At 37.3% G+C, this 19,304-nt stretch overlaps 1 protein-coding gene across 15 annotated transcripts in view; it reads left to right on the forward strand.

Annotated features, from left to right (window-relative positions):
• The window catches only part of ZCCHC7 (zinc finger CCHC-type containing 7), a 247,523-nt gene that overhangs the window by 192,180 nt on the left and 36,039 nt on the right, over window positions 1-19,304 (forward strand). For 14 of the 15 annotated variants that reach the window (XR_014824110.1, XR_014824113.1, XR_014824109.1 and 11 more), the window contains exons 4-6: window positions 2,243-2,286; window positions 3,510-3,635; window positions 4,847-5,017. Coding sequence is in view for 3 of the 15 variants with exons in the window: in XM_021066118.2 (XP_020921777.1) it covers window positions 2,243-2,286; window positions 3,510-3,635; window positions 4,847-5,017 (341 nt within the window). In the remaining 12 variants the exon portion in view is untranslated. Of the gene's footprint in view, window positions 1-2,242; window positions 2,287-3,509; window positions 3,636-4,846; window positions 5,477-9,486; window positions 11,604-19,304 lie in introns of those variants that run through there. The other variant, XR_014824103.1, reaches the window with a different exon arrangement.

The following is a 19,304-nucleotide window of genomic DNA, read 5'->3' on the forward strand; positions in this document are numbered from 1 at the left end:
TTACAGTGGTATTTTTAGATCAACCAATGGTTTCTGGATATTTAACCTCCTGTTTTGCTCTTTTACTTCACTTTTTCTTCTGCATTTTTTTAAATGATTTTTATTTTTTCCATTATAGTTGGTTTACCGTGTTCTGTTGATTTTCTGCTGTACAGCCAAGTGACTGAGTCTCACACACACACACACACACACACACACGCATATATTCTTTTTCTCACATTATCCTCCATCATGTTCCATCACAAGTGACTAGATATAGTTCCTTGGACCATACAACAGGATCTCATTGCTTATCCACTCCAAATACAATAGTTTGCATCGATTAACCCCAGACTCCCAGTCCACCCCACTCCCTCTGCCTCCCCCTTGGCAACCACAAGTCTATTCTCCAAGTCCATGAGTTTCTTTTTGATGGAGAGGTTCATTTGTGCCATATATTAGATTCCAGATATAAGTGATACTGTATGGTATTTGTCTTTTTCTTTCTGACTTACCTCACTTAGTATCAGAGTCTTTAGTTCATTATTTTGTTTCTTTTTATGGCTAAGTAGTATTCCATTGTGTATGTATACCACATCTTCTTAATCCAGTCATCTGTCAATGGACATTTAGGTTGTTAACCATGTCTTGGCTATTGTAAATAGTGCTGCAGTGAACATACAGGTGCATGTATCTTTTTCAAGGAAAGTTTTGTCCAGATATATGCCCAAGAGTGAGATTGCTGGGTCATATGATAGTTCTATAGTTAGTTTTCTGAGGTATCTCCATACTGTTTTCCATAATGTTTGTACTCTTTTGCATTTTTAAATTATAGTTGATTTACTTCACTGCTTTCCACGTTGTAAAACATAGTGCTAAATTCCTAGCTCTATTCATGAGGTAGTATTCAGAATAGTTATAATTCTGAATTCTTTTTACAATGAAAGTCTTTTATTTATTTATTTATTTATTTTGTCTTTTTGCTATTTCTTGGGCCGCTTCCGCGGCATATGGAGATTCCCAGGCTAGGGGTCCAATCGGAGCTGTAGCCGCCAGCCTATGCCAGAGCCACAGCAACGCGGGATCCGAGCCGCGTCTGCGACCTACACCACAGCTCACGGCAACGCCAGATCGTTAACCCACTGAGCAAGGGCAGGGACCGAACCCGCAACCTCATGGTTCCTCGTCGGATTTGTTAACCACTGCGCCACAACGGGAACTCCGAAAGTCTTTTAAATGTTACAGTGAAAGTCAACTATGGTGGGAAGCTTATAGACAGAATTAATACTGATATTGGAAAGAAAAACCTTTCTTTACCTACTTAGGTCTGAATGCCTGCAAATTAATGACAATGCAATAGCAGGAGAAGAGACCAAGGGTGGAAGCATTCAGTAATTAGTAACCCACTAAATAGCCAAAGGTAAAGGTTTTTGTATACCACCTTAACAAAAGGGAGGATTTAGGGCCTCAAGGTTAGAAGATTTGTTGTGTTTGTTTCTATAGTTTTGGAGGAATATCCTGGTACCCAAGGTCAGTGACTTTCCTGACTAGAAACTTGTGGGTTGGGGAGAGGGGCTGTGGCAGGGGACTCACAAAGCAGGCTTTAGCCAGATAAAGGGAGATTTCTTTCTATACCTGCTGTTGAGTTTTTGGTCCTTTCAGTAATTTTTTAAAATACTTATTTATAGTTTTATGATTTTCAAAGCCTTTTATATATCTCATTTGATTCTCATTGTATTTTTTAGATATTCAGGGAACATACTATTAGTCGCATTTCACAGGTAAGGAAATTGAGGTTAAGAGAGGTTAAGTATTGGAGTTCCCATCGTGGCTCAGTGGTTAGCAAATCCGACTAGAAATTGCATGAGGTTTAGGGTTTGATCCCTGGCCTTGCTCAGTGGGTTAAGGATCCGGATTGCCATGAGCTGTGGTGTAGGTTGCAGACACAGCTTGGATCCTGCATTGTTGTGGCTGTGGCATAGGCTGGCGGCTACAGCTCCTATTAGACCCTTAGCCTAGGAACCTCTGTTGCCACGGGTGTGGCCCTAGAAAAAACAAAAAACAAAAAACAAAAAAAAGAGGTTAAGTATTTGTTCAGAGATACACAAGTAATAATGGAGTCAAGAAAAGATATTAAGGTAATCACATTTCTCACTACACCTTTGGGGTCCAATTTCATTACTAACAAATTGAATAATTTACTGTCAATCTGTAAGAGCTTTAAAGGTGTCAAGATTGAGTAACATTTTATTTTTTTTTTTAGGAGAAGATAGTGTAAACTGGTTCATCAGTGACAAAGACATTGAGGTAAAATCAAAATATTTTTGAAGTTATGAATAATAGATTAATAATCTCCTTTGATTTCTAGTTTCCTTTCACTTCATTATGATAATAAGCTTTTTAGAAATAGCAGCAGTCCAAGTATCTTGTAAGAAAAGTTTGATTTTAGTCTATGGGTATTGAATTTTTCAGAAGCATAGTTCAGTCTTGACTTTTGTCAGTCAGTTGCCGTAATGGTATAGTCCCCTTTCCCTTTTGTTTCTTCTCTGCTATGGTGAGTCCTCTCAGCCCATTTTGCCTGGTACCACTAAAGATCAACACCGGAAATAACTGCTTCTTCAGTGTAAGGAAATGGTTAGTCTATATTTAGGATGTGGCAGGTGTTTGTCTATGTCAATTATTAGCCTTAATTGTGACAGATGGCTGGAAAAGAGAATAATTTTACAACTGGGTATAAGAAAAGTTTTAAGAGATAATTAGATTATATCTCCTTTTGAGGCCTTCTTGTCCAATTCAGCAGAATAACAAGTAAAAGATGAAAAATTTTTTCAAAGATGTAATTCTACCAAACAAGGTAAAAGCGTAGTTGGCATTTCGGTATTACCCTTTAGATAGTCCATATGATATGCTTTACTAATATTCTTTTGCAAGATACTAGATTTTATCTAGAATACGGGGCAGCTAGAATTGGGTCAGTGTAGACAGAATGGATCTTTAAAAAGGACTTTAGGGGACTGAAATTCTCTCATTCTCTCTTAGAAATTAAAACCATTTTGTAGGCAGTAACCCTAGGCTGTTCAAAGGAATGTGTTTGTTATCTCTGTGGGTATATAACTCTGTAAAGGACAAAATCATAAAAAAACCAACTCCTGACTAAACCTTTAAGCAAGCTTCTCATTCAGAAAAATATGGTATTACATTCAGATTTATGTATTGATGTCAGCAATATCTTTGACTCTGAATGCCACTGGAATGTCTACATGATTCATTTCAGTGCCCCTACTAGACTCAAACCATAAGTAGAGAAAGATACAAAAGAAATGGAACCATATGGAGAAGTGTGAAAGAACTGGGGTAGGGGCAGATGAAAAGTAAAGTTATCTTTATGGCACCCCCTTTTAAGTTTTTCTGACTCCTTTTAAGAACACAAAGTTCCCTGTTGCTGGGTTCTAAGTTGAACAGACTATGACTATTAATTCGCTTGGATGGTGTGAAATAATTTTAATTCTTGATCTTTCTTTTCCCCTTAGGCACAGATAGGTAATAAAAGATCATCTGGAAGATGGACCTACCGATACTATTCAGCCAACAAAAATGTTACCTGCAGAAATTGCAACAAATGTGGCCATTTGTCAAAAAACTGTCCTTTTCCACAAGTATGTGAAATACGTAATGTTTCTTTCCACATTATTAAAATCAAAGTCTTCGAGTGGAACCCCTGTAGCCTTAGAATTCAAATATTATACCATACATATATGTTAAATTTCATGTTAAATGTTTATGTAAGTCACATTCTAGAGTAGTAGTGAAGAACAGTAAATTCAGTCAGAATCAATTATAGCATCCCATAAATGTAGTTGTACAATCTTAGACAAATCATTTCACCTTCTGTGTTTCTCTCTCTTTTTTTTTTTTTGTCTATAAAATGAGAAGATTGAATCAGATTGATTCCTGAGACTCATTTCACTTCTAAACCTACTTTCTGACATTGTGGGCTTGTTTCATTGTGGAATAATTTTCACTGTTAGAAAATTATGATTGTAGATATTTATAAGTGTTTATTGATGTAAATTATGTTAAACAGATACATCATCCTTTGATACAACACAGAAGGTTTATACATTCCTTGACACTAATAGTCCCTTAAGAAATATTCTTTCATGGAGTTCCCGTCGTGGCTCAGTGGTTAACGAATCCGACTAGGAACCATGAGGTTGCGGGTTCTATCACTGACCTTGCGCAGTGGATTAAGGATCTGGCATTGCCGTGAGCTATGGTGTAGATCGCAGACACAGCTCAGATCTGGCGTTGCTGTGGCTCTGGCATAGGCTAGTAGCTACAGCTCCAATTAGACTCCTAGCCTGGGAACCTCCATATGCCGCGGTGTGGCCCTAGAAAAAACAAAAAGAAAGAAAAAAATATTCTTTCCATTACCTACTCCCTCTTTCAAAGGATGATCTTTCAAATATTTGAAATGGCTGTCTTATTTCCTCTTTGTCTTTGGTTCTTCAGGCAGAGCAGCCTTGTTCTCTGTTTCTCCTTGACTTAGCTTCCAGGTCCTTTTCATCCTACTTTCCCTCTCAGATACATTCCACTTTGTCAATGTTCCATAAGACAAGGTATGAGAAATGGATAACAGCTGATAATACATAAGCCTTTTTTGGCAACCATAGGATACTAGATAGCTTTTTTTAAAAACTCCAATTTCAGATTTTGTTTGATTTTCTAATTATGCTCGAAATTGGACCTTCAATTGGGTTCCCAAATTGGAAATAACTTTTTTTGGAATTATGCTGAGAAAGAAAAAGTAATCTATTTGAGATTGAAGTATGTCGCTAAAGAGATTTTCTGCTTGTCTGCCACATAGAAAGTCCGTCCCTGCTGCCTCTGCTCCGAGAGAGGACATCTCCAGTATGCCTGTCCAGCCCGCTTTTGCTTAGACTGCTCTTTGCCCATGTCTTCTGCGCACAGATGTCTCGAAAGACCTTCTTGGAGAAAACGTTGTGACCGATGTGATATGATAGGCCACTATGCTGATGTGAGTATCTTGCATATAACTAATTTGTCAGGCTTTGGTGTCATTGTGCCAATTTGTAACCTATCTGCCAGCCTACTTCAAAGAATGTTTACTCTGTACAGTATATAATGACAGTCATGTCCCTTTGGCCACTGATCATGTAAATCAGTGCTCTGGTATCTCAGGATAGGGATTCCCTACTGAATGGTTTATGAGGGGGCAGCATCAACAAATATCATAAACCTCTGCTGGCCCCTTGGCTTAATGTACTTGCCAAAGTAAAGGAGGAAATTAAAAAGGTATAATAAATAACATGTATAATCTGGACTTCCCTTCTTGGCACAGTGGAAACGAATCCGACAAGGAACCATGAGGTTTCGGGTTCAATCCCTGGCCTCGCACAGTGGGTTAAGGATCCGGCATTGCCTTGAGCTGTGGTGTAGTTTGCAGACGCGGCTTGGATCTGGTGTTGCCGTGGCTGTGGTGTAGGCCGGCAGCTGTAGCTCCAATTGGACCCCTAGCCTGGAATCCTCCATATGCCGTGGGTGCAGCCCTAAAAAGCAAAAAAGAAAAAAGAAAGAACATGTAAAATATATGTACCTGTTCATTCATAGTTAAGTGAAAAAGGTATATACATATATATATATACTTTTTAACGTATTGGTAGGTCTTGCTGGAAGGACAAGCTACCAGTACTTTAAATCTGCTTATGTTACTTTTTGCCTTTTTAAACCTAAAGAAAAAACTAACTTAGAAGACATTTCAGTTAGTTGTGGAACGTTAAACTTTAGCATATTGTTGATTTAGACCTCATTTCAAAGGCCAGAGGAGCTATAGAAGTATCTTTTAAAAAAAAAAAAAAAAGAAGTAAGAGTCTTTTCCCTTTAGTTTGTGCTTTCCAAAGACACAATACAAATCACAAATATTTTTAAAATTTTGGTTATGTTGATGTGTACCTAGAGTCTTTTGCTTAAAAAATTATTATGGCTTTCAATCAAGTTGAATTATTTTAAGACAAACTAAGATATGAATGTTCGGTATATGTGTTTCTTGTGTAAATGGTACAACAATTATTGATTGTTATTTTTAAAGGATCTTTATAAACAAATAAAAATAGGGTCACTGTCCTACAGGTTAATTTTTTTCACTTAGTTATTTGTGAATGTGTCTCCATATCATCTCATAAAGATCTACCTTTCTCATGGCTTTTATTCCATTTTTCCAATTTACCCAGCCCTACATCTACCAATACATTTAGATTTATACTGATGGCCATTTTTTAAGCAAAACAGTGCTGCTGTAAAATCTTTTTACGTATCTGCGTGCATGTAAGACTATTTCAGTAAATCAGACTGCAAATTGTGTAGTTAAAGCATATGTACATTTATGTCTGGATAAATATTGTCAAATTGCTCTTCTGAAAGATTATACCAGTCTATCCACCTGCTAGCAATGTTTAAGAGGACTTTCGACCCTAGCTGTAACCCATCTTTAGCATTTTGGCCCATCAGATAGGAAGAAAATGCTATCTTACTGTTTTAATTTTTTATTTTTTAGGCCACTAGTGAGGTTGAATATGCGTCCTAAGACAAGGTATACAGATACAAGTTGTCATTTCATTCTGAAGTAGTTTAAACTTATTTCTCAATATTTTACTAAGTCTTAAAAATAGTGCATTCTAAGTTGTCTTAGTTTTAATCTGTTGTTTTCTGCATTAAGTTGTCGATTATAATTTCTTAGCAAGATTTTCGAGTTTGGCTGTTAAGTATAGAAGCATACTTTTTAAACTCCTTTCTTCTGAAGAGCTCTTACAAATATTACCTAATTTGCCTGGGTTAACAGAAGATGTTCAGACATTATCAGGAGCATTTCTTAAAAAGTAAGAAACCGTAGTACAGAACAGTTAAGAATGATTTGTTAAAGGTTATATAATTAGCTGTGAATTAAATCTATAGCTCATTCTGCTTAACTTCGTAATTTTGGCCTCTAATGTATGTTAAACTCTTTATCTAAAATAGCCTTTTAGGATTAATAACCCCAGTGAATTTAAGTTTTTACGATGGAGTTAGACCGTGACTGACTTCAGAGAAGACATCACCCTTTCCCCTAGATCTGACAAGATCTACCATTAAGTATTTTTGTTTGGGGGCATTTTTATTTTTTTTTTTGGGGGGGGTGTAATTATGGTGAAGGTTCTGGACATGGATTGATCATTTCCCTGCCTGTACACCTGGTATACGATTCCCTTGGAGCCCAGTCAAACTCGGGCTTCACTGACTCCTTCTGAAGAAACACAGCCTTCTACCATCCCAGAAGCGCTTCATGAGGATTCCCTTGGAAGCAGTTTCATTCTGGCCCAGGCTGCTGAAACTATTCAGCTAATCCCACACATACTTTAAATCTGTCTTGAAACCTGGCCCTTCACAGAAAATACTGTTTCCTCCACAGCACTCTCAAATGCTTGCTCCGCATTCTTGCTTGACCCACATACCTTTGAATTAGGGTGACTAGGATCAACCTCGTCTCACTTCCTAAGGCTGCTTCTAAATCATTACTCCTTCTTTGTGTGGATGTCTTTGGCTTATTTAAGATTCAGACCCTCTGACCATTCTGCTTTCCACCTGTGGGTATAAATAAGTTCATTTGTATCATTTTTAAAAATTCCACACAGGAGTTCTCGTGGTGGCTCAGTGGTTAGCGAATCCGATGAGAAACCATGGGGTTTCAGGTTCAATCTCTGGCCTTGCTCAGTGGGTTAAGGATCCAGCGTTGCTGTGATCCGTGGTGTAGGTTGCAGATGCAGCTCAGACCCACGTTGCTGTGGCTCTGGCGTAGGCCAGCGGCTACAGCTCCGATTAGACCCCTAGCCTGGGAGCTTCCATATGCCTCGGATATGGCCCTAGAAAAGACAAAAAAATAAACAAATAAAATAAAATAAAATTCCACATATAGGTGATATCCTATGATACTGTGTCTTGCTCTCCCTGACTTACTTCACTCAGTATAATTTCTAGGTCCCTCCATGTTGCTGCAAATGGCATTATTTTGTTCTTTATGGTTGACTAATATTCCATTGTATGTATGTACCAGACCTTCTTTATCCATTCCTCTGTCGATGGGCATTTAGGGAGCTTCTGTGTCATGGCTATTGTTAATAGTACTACAGTAAACACTGGGGTGTGTGTATCTTTTTGAATTATGGTTTTCTCCAGATATATGCTGAGGAGTGGGATTACTGGATCATATGGCAGTTCTGTTTTAAAACTGTCTATACACATTTGTCTTGCACACAGATTCCCATTCTGCGAGCTATCTGACATTTCCAGAATAACAACAGCTATAATTAGTTGAATGCTTACAATGTTTTAAGTACTGTGCTCATAAGTTCATTACCTGTTGGGGGGAGAAGGTAGTACTTTGCTTACTGCTGTATTCTCAGCGCTTAGTAGGTACTCAGTAGATATTTGTGACTGCATCAAAGTCATTTCTATAATCCTCACAACCACCATATGAGATAGATACTATTTATTACTCCCATTTTACAAAAGAGAAAACAGACATTGTAAAGTTAGGCTTTGCCCAGGATCTCAAAGCTAAAATGATGTACATGGAGAAAGTTCACTTGCTGACAGTCTAGAGGTTATCAGTTTGACACCAGCTCAGAAATTCCTCTCAAGTTTCTGTCTTAAACCTGTAGATATTGTGGATCTAATAAACAACTTTGAAAATGAACTCAATGCTATTTAAAATATCAATATAATTTATAAAATAGATGAGGAAAAATATTTTCCAAATAAATAATAGTTTAAGTTTTCAGCTCTTTAAGGAATCTCTGAGGATCAGCAGAACAGCACAGAATGTTGATTTTCAGCCACAAAATCAAGTCTTTGATACCATAAAACTGTGCTTCTCACAAGACCATCCCCCCTTGGTGGTTTCTGTTAATTGATGAGATTGTCACCTTTTTATACTAAAGCATAAAGACTGAGTTGATCAGTGTCAGATAAAATTGAAACTCAAACCTCCTCAGTTTTCTTCCTTTCTTTAGCAGTTTTTTCTCAAATTCCCTGCTCAGTCTTCTACTCCAGTTCATACTAAATAACTCCTTTAACCATCATATATATAAGAATAAAATGCCATCTGTTTGTGGCATCCTCAACACTTGAGTCACTGCTTTAAGTCAGATTTTTAAATGTAGTGGGAGACTATTTCATAGGACATATTTTACTTGATTTATTTCTTTAAATATTTGATAATCTCAACTATTACTGTATACTAAAATATTTTTAGGAACTCAAAAGTTTATTATGAAAGTGAGAACTCAGTAAACTGAATGCTTTCACATAGACATTAGTGCTCAGTAACTGTCTCCTCAGTGACTACATACATGAAACTGAACACTGTATTTTTGTTTTGTTTTGTTTCATTTTTTACGGCCACACCTGTAGCATGTGGAAGTTCCCAGGCTAGGGGTCAAATCGGAGCTGCAGCTGCCGGCCACAGCCACAGCAACACCAGATCCAAGCTACATCTGCAACCTACACCTCAGCTTACAGCAACGCCAGATCCTTTAACCTACTTAGCAAGGCCAGGGATCAAACCTGCATCCTCAGGGATACTAGTCAGGTTCTTAACCCTCTGAGCCACAACAGGAACTCCTTGAACACTGGTATTTTTTAGTTTTTGTAATTTTTTTAAGTTTAGTTTAATCATGGGGATTTCCAGCACGAAATGTAAAATACCTAGTACAGGTATATGTTATTTCATACTTGTTATATGTAAAATGAATAGTTGCTTGCAGGTACTTATTTAAGAAAAGGCATTTACTTTATGTTTAGTCTACTCCAAGGAGCACGGAATGGCATTCGTATGTCTTTCCACAGTCTTATTGAGATATTACTGGCCAGGAGTAAGACTGGCTGGAACACAGTCATTGAGCCGAATAACCAAGCCAAGATCTGAATTAAAGACTTCCTTAATTTAAAGACTTCCTTAATTCATATATTTGGTCTATTTAATAATTATTAGTTCTACCTTTGTTCAAAAACATCTCTGCTGTAATATGAAAGGCAGAACGTATAGAAAATGACATAGACCATAGGAGGGAGCCAAGTATCTATATCTGTCACCTGTCTTTGGAAATACCAGCTGCAGAGTAATGTCATAAGAACTCCTGATCCAGGCTTAGTGAGTTTTCCCGTAATCATATGGACTTGAGACATATACAAGGGTCAGTATTTTCTTATCACTGTTTGCTTGCATACCTGCACTTATGCTCGAAGACAGGGCAAAATAAGGAAGGAAATCTATAGCCATTCCTGGACTCTTACTCCCTTTTGACTCTATCATCTTTTCCACTCATGGAAAGTCACTGTTCCAGTGTGTTACGATTTAATACATTGTTTTAACCCTGGAAAGAATGATTCACAGCATAATCCAGAATCTGACCAGTTCTCATCATTTCTACCACTTTCACCCTGGCACAGCCATGAGCATCTACTGCCTAGAGTTTTCTAATAGCCTCCTAAATTGCTTCCTTGCTTCCTTGCCCCTTTATAGTCTGTTTTTAGCAAGTGACTAGAGTAGTCATTTTTAAACATATCCCAGATGACATCAGTTCTCTCTTCAGAATCCTCAGGTAGGACTTTGTTTCTCCCTCAGAGTAAAAGCTAAAGTCCTTACAATTACCAACAAGGCCACATGTAGTGTGGCTTCTTGACGACATCTGTGTAGTCATCCTTGTTGCTTACTCTACCTGATCTCCTTACTGCTCCTTGAAAGACCAGTCATGATCTTGCCTCTACCTGCCATCCCCTTTGCTGGGAGTACTCTGCCCCCAGGTGTTCCCAGTGAATCACTCCCTCATCTCTTTTCAGATGTCCCCTTCTTAGAGAGCCCTTCCCTGACCACCTTAATTAAAACGACGAATTTCCTCATCTCCAGCATTTCCTGCCCTTCTTCCCTGCTTTTTTTTTTTTTTTTTTCCAGGACGCTTAGATCTTACATTCTATATATTTTTCTGTCTCCTCTAATTAGATTATAAGTTCCATATCTGTTTTCAGATGCATTTACTACTTTATCTCCAGCTCTAGAACAGTGCCTTTCCTAGAACAGTTACCCATATAGGAACTCAGTGCATTTATTAAATAAGCAAATGAATGGAATTAGGGACCATAGACCTGACTTAACCTGCCCACGCTCTGGTCAGATGCTTCTAAAAGCTGGCCAGTCCTGCATATCAATGTATAGGCTTGGACATTCTCACCTTGACTCATTAAGAGGTATCATCTCCCAATAATACTTCAAATCAAGTTTCAACAGGCTTTTTATTTTTTATTAATATTTTTTTATTTTTTTCCATTATAGCTGGTTTACAGCCAACAGGCTTTTTAAAAGCCGTAATACCTATACTATACAGAAAATAAAATGAAGTTTCTAAGGCAAAGGAAATCATTTTTCTTATTTCCCTCTCACTATCTTTAGTAATCAATTTTTTTTTTAAGTGCAGTTCCCTGGTGGCCTAGCAGTTAAGGACTAGGCATTGCCATTGCTGTGGTTCAAATTCAGTCACTGGCCCAGGAACTTAAGCACGCTGTAGGTGCAGCCCCCTCCTCCCAAAAAATTTTTTCATTGCTCTCAAATGATTTTCTTTATTATTTTTTTTCATTTTTTTTATTCCTCAAATTAATTTATCACATCTGTAGTTGTATAATGATCATAACAATCTGATTTCACAGGATTTCCATCCCACAACCCAGGCACATCCCCCCACCCCCCAAACTGTCTCCTCCGGAGACCATAAGTTTTTCAATGTCTCTGAGTCAGCATCTGTTTTTTTGGTTTGTTTGTTTGTTTGTTTTTTTCAAATGATTTTCTTTAATATCTCCTTTTTCAGCCAGTACTACAGGTATTGATGCAGTCCCGTGTTTTTAGTCTTGGATTCACTCTTTATCAGATTTCATGTGGAAAAATCTCATCTATTATTTTGTGATGAAATATACTATATACTGTATCTTCAGTTGCTTGAAAGGACAAATTCGAGAAAAGAAAAAGTAAAACAAGATTCCCATAGTAATTTGAAATTTATAATTCAAATAATCATAGACTAATTTTCCTGCTGAACTTAATTGACGTAAGGACAAACCACTGACTTACATTAGAGCTACCTAAGAAAATGAAATGCCTAAGTAAGAGTAGATGAGTAAAAAAATTAGTGTAAATTTGCCCTCCCCCCAAAAAAAAAAATTTTAAGTTTTTTCTTTTTAAGGTACCGCAAAATAATTTAGATATACAAAAACACAATGCTAAGGAAGGGAATAATTTTGAGGAAAAGATTCTCTCTCTCTGAAGAAACTAAAATATCAGCAGTATATCATTATAATGGATCGATGTGTACGTGCAGTTAAATATGTAGTTCTAACTCCTGAACATTGAATTGACTTCTGAGGATAAAGAAAATTAGACATAGGCTAGATATACTTTGTTTCTTTTCCCTTTTGTAGCATTTTAACATTCTTGAAGGAAGGGATCATGTCTGGGATTGATTTGCTTAATAAAAGTATAGTTGTCAAATTGTCTTATATTCTGAATTTTTCATATAAGAGTCTATATATATATATACACTAGATTATTTTAAGTTGTTGGTCTCTTAATTGCAAGTACAACTCCAGTGTCCTGTATTTGTACCCTCCTCTTCTCACAATTTCTGATTTTGGTGGCGTAATGGTACGTGGATGATTTCATATCTTTACTGTATATGTACCTTTACTGGTGAGCCTTGTCATTTGTGATATTTTTGTTTCTGGTTGCGGCCTTTTCTTTTCTGCCTAGAGAAGGAATTGGCTTATAAAATGTTTATTTACCTGGTGGTCCACAGTATCCTCACTCCTACCTCAAGGAAGTTAAGTAGGTCTCTCTGCTTAGAGATCTCTTATCCTCTTGGCAGGTATATGCAAAGCTCATGATAACGTTAGTAAAAATTCATATGTTCATTGTTCAGAGAGTAAATCCCAGAATTAGCAATTTCTAATTCATTGGAACTGTTCCCAAATTGTCTAATAAATGAATATTTCAAACTTTTCGTTGTTAAAAATAGTTAACCTTATGGAAATAACCTTAGCAGGGAAAAAGGTCTACATTTTTAACTGAAGATATGTAATTTAGCACAGTTAAAGTCTGAAAGAGAGACCAGTCCTCATTTTGAAATTCTACTGAATAGTATACTTTCTAGTCATCTCTGACTAACCTGATGAATTCCCCTAACCTCCCCAGCTCCCCCTGTAGCACATGCCTCATGGCCTGTATTAGTCACTTTCAATAGACCTTGCAGATTGAGAGTAGGTTTATATTTTCCTTATGGAAGCTTTAAAAGTTAAAAGTTTGTAGCAGATAAAGATGGTTCCCTTTCCAGACTCCTAACTTCCACCAAAAGGGGAAAAAGATTATCTCCATACAGTCTATAAAATAAAAGGTTCTAAAAATGAAAGGATAAGTAACACTTTAGTATTTCATTGAGAATCTTCTGGGGCTTAGGAATGAACTTAATTTTCAGTGCAATCACATTGGGAAGACATGAGTTTTTGATAAATAGAACAGCAGGCCACTGGGAATTTTGTTAAATTTCAAACTCATTCTGTCATTATACACCTCACTTTGAACTTCAATTCAATTGTTAAATCCATTAATAAGGACAAATTCTGGGACATAGTTATCTAAGCTATGAATTGAGGTAAGAGAAATTGAGAAAGTCAGGTCCTCATTAACACCTGGAAAGCTAAAAGTTTTATTCACTAATCATTACAGACTAAGGTCAACTCCCCTGAACTTTATAAATCCCATACAGGTTTTTGATTGCGTTTGACCATCTACATCAAATTGTGCATAGTGAAGGAAAGTATGGCACATGGAAAAGATTTTCAGCCTCTATAAGTATTCTAAGACCTAATGGGCATCTGTCTTTGCGAGTTCACTCATCCTTAAAAAGATAACGCTCTTCTGATCCATCAACCAACATGGATGTCATTCCGTTTGTTTGTGTCTTCTCATTTCTTTCAGCAAAGTCTTATAGTTTTCATTGTACAGATTCACTTCCTCACTAAATTTACTCCTAAGTATTTGTTTTTGATGCTATCGTAAGTGGGATAGTTTCTTTTTTTGATGCTTCATCTTTAGTGTAAAGGAATGCCACTGATTTGTGCAAGTTTGTAACTTGCCTGTTTACTGAAATCATTGATTAGTTCTGAGAGGTTTTGATTGACTTTTGGGGATTTTTCTTTATGTAAATAAGAAATCATCCACAAATAGTGATAGTTTTACTCCTTCCTTCCCAATTTGGATATCTTCTTTTTCTTTGTCTTGCTTAATTGCCCTAGGTAGGACTTCCAGTACAGTCAATCCTCCGTATTTACGGGTTTCACATCCATGGATACAAAGGGCCAACTGTATTCATTGTATTATACCATTTTATGTAAGGGACTTGAGCATTTGAGGATTTTAGTATCCATGGGGGCTTTGGGACCAATCCCCCACAGATACCAAAGGATATCTACTACACTGAATGGGAAGGGTGAGAGTGGGCAACTTTGACTTGTAACCAGTCTTAACTAACCAGTCTTAACTGATCTCGGTTTTTCTGCATTGATTAGAATGTTAGCAGTGGGTTTATCATATAAGGCCTTTATTATGTTGAGGTATATAATGAATTATACGTACTGATTTTCATATGTTGAAACATTCTTGCATCCTGGAATAAATCCCATTTGGTCATGGCATATACTCCTTTTAGTGAATTCGGTTTGCTAATATTTTAAGATATCACCTCACACCTGTTAGAATAGCTATCAAGAAGGCAAGTGTGGAGTTCCCACTGTGGTACAGTGGGTTAAGAATCCTACTGCAGGAGCTCAGGTTGCAGTGGAGGTACAGGTTCTGTCCTCAGCCCACACAGCGGGTTAAAGGATTCGGCCTTGCAACAGCTGTGGCATAGGTCACAGCTATGGCTCTAACTCAGTCCCTGACTTGGAACTTACGTATGTTGTGGTTACATATGTCATTAAAAAAAACAAACAAAAAACGAGGGAGTTCCTGTTGTGGCTCAGTGGTAATGAACCTGACTGGTAACCATGAGGATACGGGTTTGATCCCTGGCCTCTTTCAGTGTGTTAAGGAACCAAGGTTGCCATCAGCTGCAGCATAGGCCAGCAGCTACTACAGCTCCGATTGGACCCCTAGCCTGGGAAGTTCTCTACGCCGTGGGCGTGACCCTAAAAAGACAAAAAAAGGAAAAAGGGCGGGGGTGGGGGGAGAAGGAAGGAAGGGAGAAAGGGGATATGGTGAAAAGAGAACCCCCTACACACTGTTGGTGGGAATATAAATTAGTCCAACCACTATGTAAAACAATATAGAGGTTCCTCAAAATATTAAAAGTAAATCTACCATTTGGTCCATCAGTTCACTCCTGAGTATATACCCAAAGGAAATGAAAATAAGATTTTGACAAGATATTTGCACACTCATATTTATTGCAGAATTATTCACAATAGCCAAGATGTAGAAACTACCCAAGTGCCCATCAATGGATGAATAGATTAAAAAGGCGTAATATATATACCCAGTGGGATATTATTCAGCCATGAGAAAGGCATCCTGCCATTTGTAACAATATGGGTGTACCTTGATCACATTATGCTATGCAAGATAAGTCACACAAAGACAAGTACGGTATGATAGATATCACTTAAATGTCGAATATAAAAAGAAGTTGGAGTTCTCTTGTGACACAGCAGGTTAAGGATTTGGTATTGGCACTGCAGCAGCTTATTCAGAAGTTGCCTGGCTGAACTTCATGCCACAGGTGTGCCCCCAAAAAACAAAAAAGAGAAAGAAAATGTTGAACCTGTTTTAAAAAAGGGGGGTAAAATGGTGATTACCAGGGTGTGGGAATAGGGGGATAAGATTGATGGTATTTAAGGGTTACAAACTTGTAACAGGCAGTAAAGAATATAATATAATGAATGTCATCTATAATACTGTACTATATTGATATAATATAAATATTGCTTTATTGACAATCGTATTATAGTACGAGTACATCAAAAGTAACACAGTACACCTTAAATTTAGAAATTGTAATGTGAAATTTAATTCAAAACAAAAAAGCAATGTTTGCTTCAATCATAGACTAATTAAATTAATTAGGTATTCCATTTAAAAGGTACACACATTTTGTTTTGAAAACTATAAATGGGAGTATCCTGGTGGCTCAGTGGGTTAAGGATCCAGTGTTGTCACTGCTATAGCTCTGGTTACTGCTGTGGCACAGGTGCAGTCCTTGGCCTGGGAACTTATTCATGCTGGTGACATGGCAAAAAAACTCAACAAATGTCTACACAATGATTCATTCAGTAAAAAAAAAAAAAAAAAAAAAAAAAAAAACTCTGTATAAGCTATATATATGAACAAAGATAAATAGGGTATCCTAATATAGACCAGGCTGCTAGACTGCTAACATAGGGTTTCCTCAGCAGACTGGGCATAGACTGGAAAAGGGCCAAGAGACATGCATGATTAGCTTTGCCTTTATTCATCTATTCATATTGTTTCCTTTGTTTAAAAAGAGAGAGAGGGAGTTCCTGTTGTGGTTCAGAGGGTTGAGAATGGGACTAATATCCCTGAGGATATGGGTTCAATCCCTGGCCTTGCTGAGTGGGTCAAGGATCTGGCATTGCCATGAGCTGTGGTGAAGGTTGCAGATGCAGCTCGGATCCTGGTTTGCTGTTGCTGTGGTGTAGGCTGGCAGCTACAGCTCCAATTCGACCCCTAGCCTAGGAACTTCCATATGCTTCAGGTGCAGCCCTAAAAAGCAAAAAAAAAAGTTTTTTAAATTTCTACTAAATTTAAAATTTCTGTTGATCTTTATTTTTTGTTTTTGTAATGAACAAATCAAAATTCATTTTATAGTTTTTACCTTGAAATTTAATGTGTGTTATTGCTGCTTCTACAAACATTTTAGGGATAATATAGTTAGTAATCTAAGTCTATTATTTCTTTAAATAATAAATTTTTTTTCTTTTGGTATTCAGTTTATGAGTATGTATAGGTTCATGTAAACACTGTCACAACCGGGATAGAGAACAGTTTTACCACCCTGAAAAACTCCTTCATGCTTTATAGTTACACCCTCCCCTTAACCATAACTTGTGACAACCATTAATCTGTTCTCTATTACTATAGTGTCTTTGTTTGTTTGTCTTTTTACCAGTTGCACTTGTGGCACATGGAAGTTCCCAGGCAAGGGGTCAAATTGGAGCTGCAGCTGCCAGCCACAGCCACGGCAATGCAGGATCCAAGCCGCATCTGCAATCTATGCCACAGCTTGTGGCAACACCAATCCTTAATCCATTGAGCGAGGCCAGGGATCAACCTCGCATCCCCGTGGATACTAGTTGGGTTCATAACCCCCTGAGCCACAGCAGGAACTCCCTCTCCCAAATTTTAATTAGAGTGTCTATTTTCTGATGAGCTTTGAGAGTTTTTTTCAATATTTAGGGTATGTCTTTCATTGGATATGTGATTTCTTTATATTTTCTCCCAATCTGTTGCTTGTCTCTTTATCCTCTTGACAGTTCTTTGGCAGAGCAGAATGAAGTTTCAAGATTCGGTAAAATCCAGTTTATTAGTTTTTTCTTTGTGGATCATACTTCTGGTGCTGTTTCCAATAACTTGTTACCCAACTGCAGTTAACAAAGATTTTCTCCTGTGTAATCTTCCAAATGTTTTTATGGTTTCATGGAGATAGGGATGGGGGTGGTTTTTTTTAATGTATTTTTTTAAATTGAAGTAGAGTTGATTTCCAATGTGGTGCCAGTTTCTCGTGTACAGTAGATGGCCCCGTCACACATATATGTACATCCCTTTTCTTATCCAATCTTCCATCATAGCCTATCCCAAGAGATTGAATCTAGTTCTCTGTACTATACAGTAAGACCTCATTGCTTACCCTTGCTAAATGTTAATAGTTTGCATCTACTAACCCCAAAATCCCAGCCCATCCCAATCCCTCTTGGCAACCACAAGTCTATTCTCTATGTCTGTGAGTCTGTTTCTGTTTTGTAGATAGATTCATTTGTGCCATATTTTAGATTCCACATATTTGTGAGAGTATATGGTATTTATCTTTCTTTTTCTGTCTTACTAGTTTTGTGTTTTATATTCCGATCTTTGATCCATTTTGAGTTCATGTTTGCCTAAGATGTGAGGTTTAAACCCAAGTTAATTTTTTTACATATGGATGGTCAACTATTCACCATTTACTGAAAAGACTGTCATTTCTCCACTGAATTGCTTTTGTATCTTTTTTGGGGGGGGGGGGCACATGTGCAACACGTGGAAGTTCCTGGGCCAGGGATCAATCCTGCACCACAGCAGTGACATCACCAGATCCTTAACCCACTGGGCCACAAGAGAACTCTGCTTTTGTATTTTTTTTCAAAGATTAAATGACCACATTTGTATGGGTTGATTTCTGGGCTCTCTATTCTGTTGCACTGATTTAGGTATCTGTCCCAACACGAGTACCACGCTGTCTTGATTTCTGTAGCTTTATAGTAAATGTTAGAATCAGGTAGTGTGATTCCTTAAACTTTATTCTTCTTTTATAAAATTACTGTCACTAGTTCTTTTCCCTTTCCATTTACTTATTTATTTTTTGGCCACGCCCTTGGCATCCCGAAGTTCCTGGGCTGTGGACTGAACCCTTAACTACAGTAGCGATCCTTAACCTGCTGAGCCACAAAGAAACTCCTTCTTTCCATTTAAATTTTAGAATGAGTTGTCTATACCTACAAAAAAGCTTGATAGGACTTTGATTGATATTGTGTTCATTCTGTAGATCATTGTGGGGAGAATTAATGCCACTATTTTGAGTCTTCCACTCCTTGAACATAGTATATCTCTCCATTTATTTAGACCTTCTGTAGTTTCTCTTACCAGAGTTTTGTAGTCTTCGACATATGCAAATCTATTCATATTTAGATTTATACCTCAGTATTTCATTTTTCTTATAAATGGTATTTTTTTAATTTTGGCTTTCAATTGTTTACTGCTTGTATGTCGAAAAACATTTGGAGCAAAATATTCTGAAGTGTTTGTAGTTGTTGTACCTCAGGTATTATATGTTGTAGGTGACTTATTTTTTGTTTATGTACATTTTCTGTTCTTATACTGAATATGCATTACTCTTGAATATTTGATGTTCTTTTTTTTGCTTTTTAGGGCTGCACTCGCGGTATATGGAAGTTTCCAGCCTAGG

Source organism: Sus scrofa, chromosome 1 (assembly GCF_054392235.1).
Source record: "Sus scrofa isolate SSC_HxYL_T2T_F1_AM1 chromosome 1, Sscrofa_HxYL_maternal_Yorkshire_Landrace_v2.0, whole genome shotgun sequence".
In the NCBI taxonomy this organism is placed as follows: domain Eukaryota; kingdom Metazoa; phylum Chordata; class Mammalia; order Artiodactyla; family Suidae; genus Sus; species Sus scrofa.